Source organism: Stegastes partitus, unplaced genomic scaffold (genome assembly GCF_000690725.1).
Source record: "Stegastes partitus isolate 25-593 unplaced genomic scaffold, Stegastes_partitus-1.0.2 Scaffold2459, whole genome shotgun sequence".
NCBI classification, from domain to species: Eukaryota; Metazoa; Chordata; class Actinopteri; family Pomacentridae; genus Stegastes; species Stegastes partitus.
The window spans coordinates 30,581-32,817 of record NW_007580190.1 but is presented as its reverse complement, the minus strand read 5'-3'; the positions used below and the strand labels follow the sequence as shown (position 1 = coordinate 32,817).

The 2,237-nt window shown below is 47.5% G+C and overlaps 1 protein-coding gene across 1 annotated transcript in view; it reads right to left on the bottom strand.

Moving 5' to 3' along the window:
* Positions 1–472, bottom strand: part of lama1 (laminin, alpha 1) — a 34,539-nt gene extending 34,067 nt beyond the window's left edge. Inside the window, exon 1 of the mRNA XM_008305283.1 lies at positions 373–472. Within this exon, the coding sequence (XP_008303505.1) occupies positions 373–427 (55 nt within the window). The 5' untranslated portion in view covers positions 428–472. The remainder of the gene's footprint in view (positions 1–372) is intronic.
* Between the last annotated feature and the right edge of the window lie 1,765 nt (positions 473–2,237).

Sequence of the window (2,237 nt, the reverse complement as noted above, 5' to 3'; positions counted from 1 at the left end):
AAAACAGAACAAAGTGAAGACGAAACAAAGATAACGGCAGAGAGGCTGGACTCACACGTCAAGGATGAACTCACACACACACACACACAGACACACACACACACACACACAGTAACACACACACACAGTAACACACACACACAGTAACACACACACACACTGTGGTAGCACACGGCTAACCACTAACAGAACATCTGAATCTCTGACTGGTTCTAAAACTTTTTAAAGATTAACAAAAAAAAACTGCTTCAGTTTCTTCAGAGACCACGAAGTGAGACGACTGCTGAGACTTTAAAGCAGCTGCTCACAGCAGAACTCAGTAGAACCCAGTAGAACTCAATAGAACCCAGTAGAACTCAGTAGAAGTCTCACCTCTCTGCTGGGCTGCAGCTCTCTGCATCAGTAACAGCAGCAGCAGCAGCTTCATCTTCAAACTGCAGCCAAACTCACCTGCAGCTCGACTAACACTAACTGGACCTGAACTGGAGCAGAACTGGAGCTGAACTGGAGCTGAACTGGAGCGATCCCAGTGCTGTGTGCAGCTGAACCAGTGTGAAGTGGCAGGAATGTGTTGCTGGAAGCCGCAGTGATCCAGAGTCTCATTCATTCAGCTCAATAGGAGGAGGGGGAGGAGGAGGGGGAGGGGCGGAGCGTACCATCTGACCTGATTGGGGGGGTCAGTGTGGGGCATCAGCACTGTTTCACTGTTTGTAAACAACAACAGTGAAACAAACAAACACGTGTGTGTGTGTGTGTTCTCTGTGTTTTCGTTTTGTTGTTGTTTACAAATGTCAGCGTGTTCAGTCAGCAGCGGAGCCGATCGATCAGCTGCGATCGATCACACGGATCAGAGCCGCGATGAGGCATGTAAAGGGTTAAAGGCTGAGAAAACAGCGTCCTGCTCCTTTAACCGGCTCCCCTCATTCAGCTCAGCCTATTGTCTGGTGGGGGGGTGGACCGTACCAAGAGCCAGCGGGGGGGGCTCCTCTCTGCTCGGCCTGGTCTCTGCCTTTCATTCAACATGACATGTTTGTGGTTCTTTTTTCTCTTTGCTGTGACATCGTGGCGGTTGGATGCTGCACGTGGTGACGCTGCTGAAGCCGCCTGTTTGTGTTCTGGTGTCGCTTTTTAAATACAAAACTGATGACAGTGAAACAGGTGAAGTTGTAATTTGCGTGACGTGCACTGCAGACCTGGAAACGACCTCTACTGGAGATGTCAGCTATAATCCTGATTAAAACATGTCATGCATCTACAGCTGTAGGGTCAGGTCTGGGTAGAACTCCTGACTGGTGTGTTGAAATGTGTAAATGAGTTAAAGGCGGGACAGGAAGTGTTTCACCAGCAGTCTGCTGGATGAGCGCTGTAGTTCACAGTGTGACCTGATGGCGGCGCTGTTGTCGCAGAAACACGTCTGTTTGTCTTATTGTCGGTGGAACTTGATGGAACTGCAGCTGCTGACTGTTTGTTGAACACCCTGGTGATAAACGTCTGAAGAACATTCGGTAGCTGATGGATCAAGAAGCGACAGTTTGTGTCTGAGTCGTGCTGGTCGTCTCTCTGGACAAAACACTGACGAGGCCTGGACAGTCCGTCTGTCTGCTGCGGTTTTCTATTGTCACAAACAAGTAAACAACTGACATGAGTTGGACAACAACTAAATGGACTCTCCAAGGTCCTGAAGGAACTCTTGAAGCATCTAAACACGTCCTGAAACCTTTAAGAATTCTAGTTCAACTTCATGAACTCTATGACATAAAGCCTAAAACCACCTGAATGAACATGACGATGAACCTAATGAACTCTAGAATTCTAAAATGCAAACTCCAGAACCTCCTAAACTTCTCCTAAACAGCCGGGCTGCACGTGGCTGTGACCAGTGGTTACCATACCACTAACTTCCACTTGTTTAGTTGTTTACCTCCACCGCTACCTGATCACCAGGTGTGTCGTGTAATTTTGTCAGAAGAAAACAGAAAGTCATTAATTCAGCCTTTTAATTGAGCTTAGTGGGTAAAAACACATTCAGTGTGTTTTGATTTATCATAAATAAAATAAAACAGAACTTATGTAATCAGACATCAAGGGGGAGTGGTCAGTCTGTAACATGACCCGGGGGGAGTGGACAGTCTGTAACATGACACCAGTGGGAGTGGTCAGTCTGCAACATGACACCAGGGGAGTGGTCAGTCTGTAACATGACCCAGGGGAAGTGGACAGTCTGTAACATTACACCA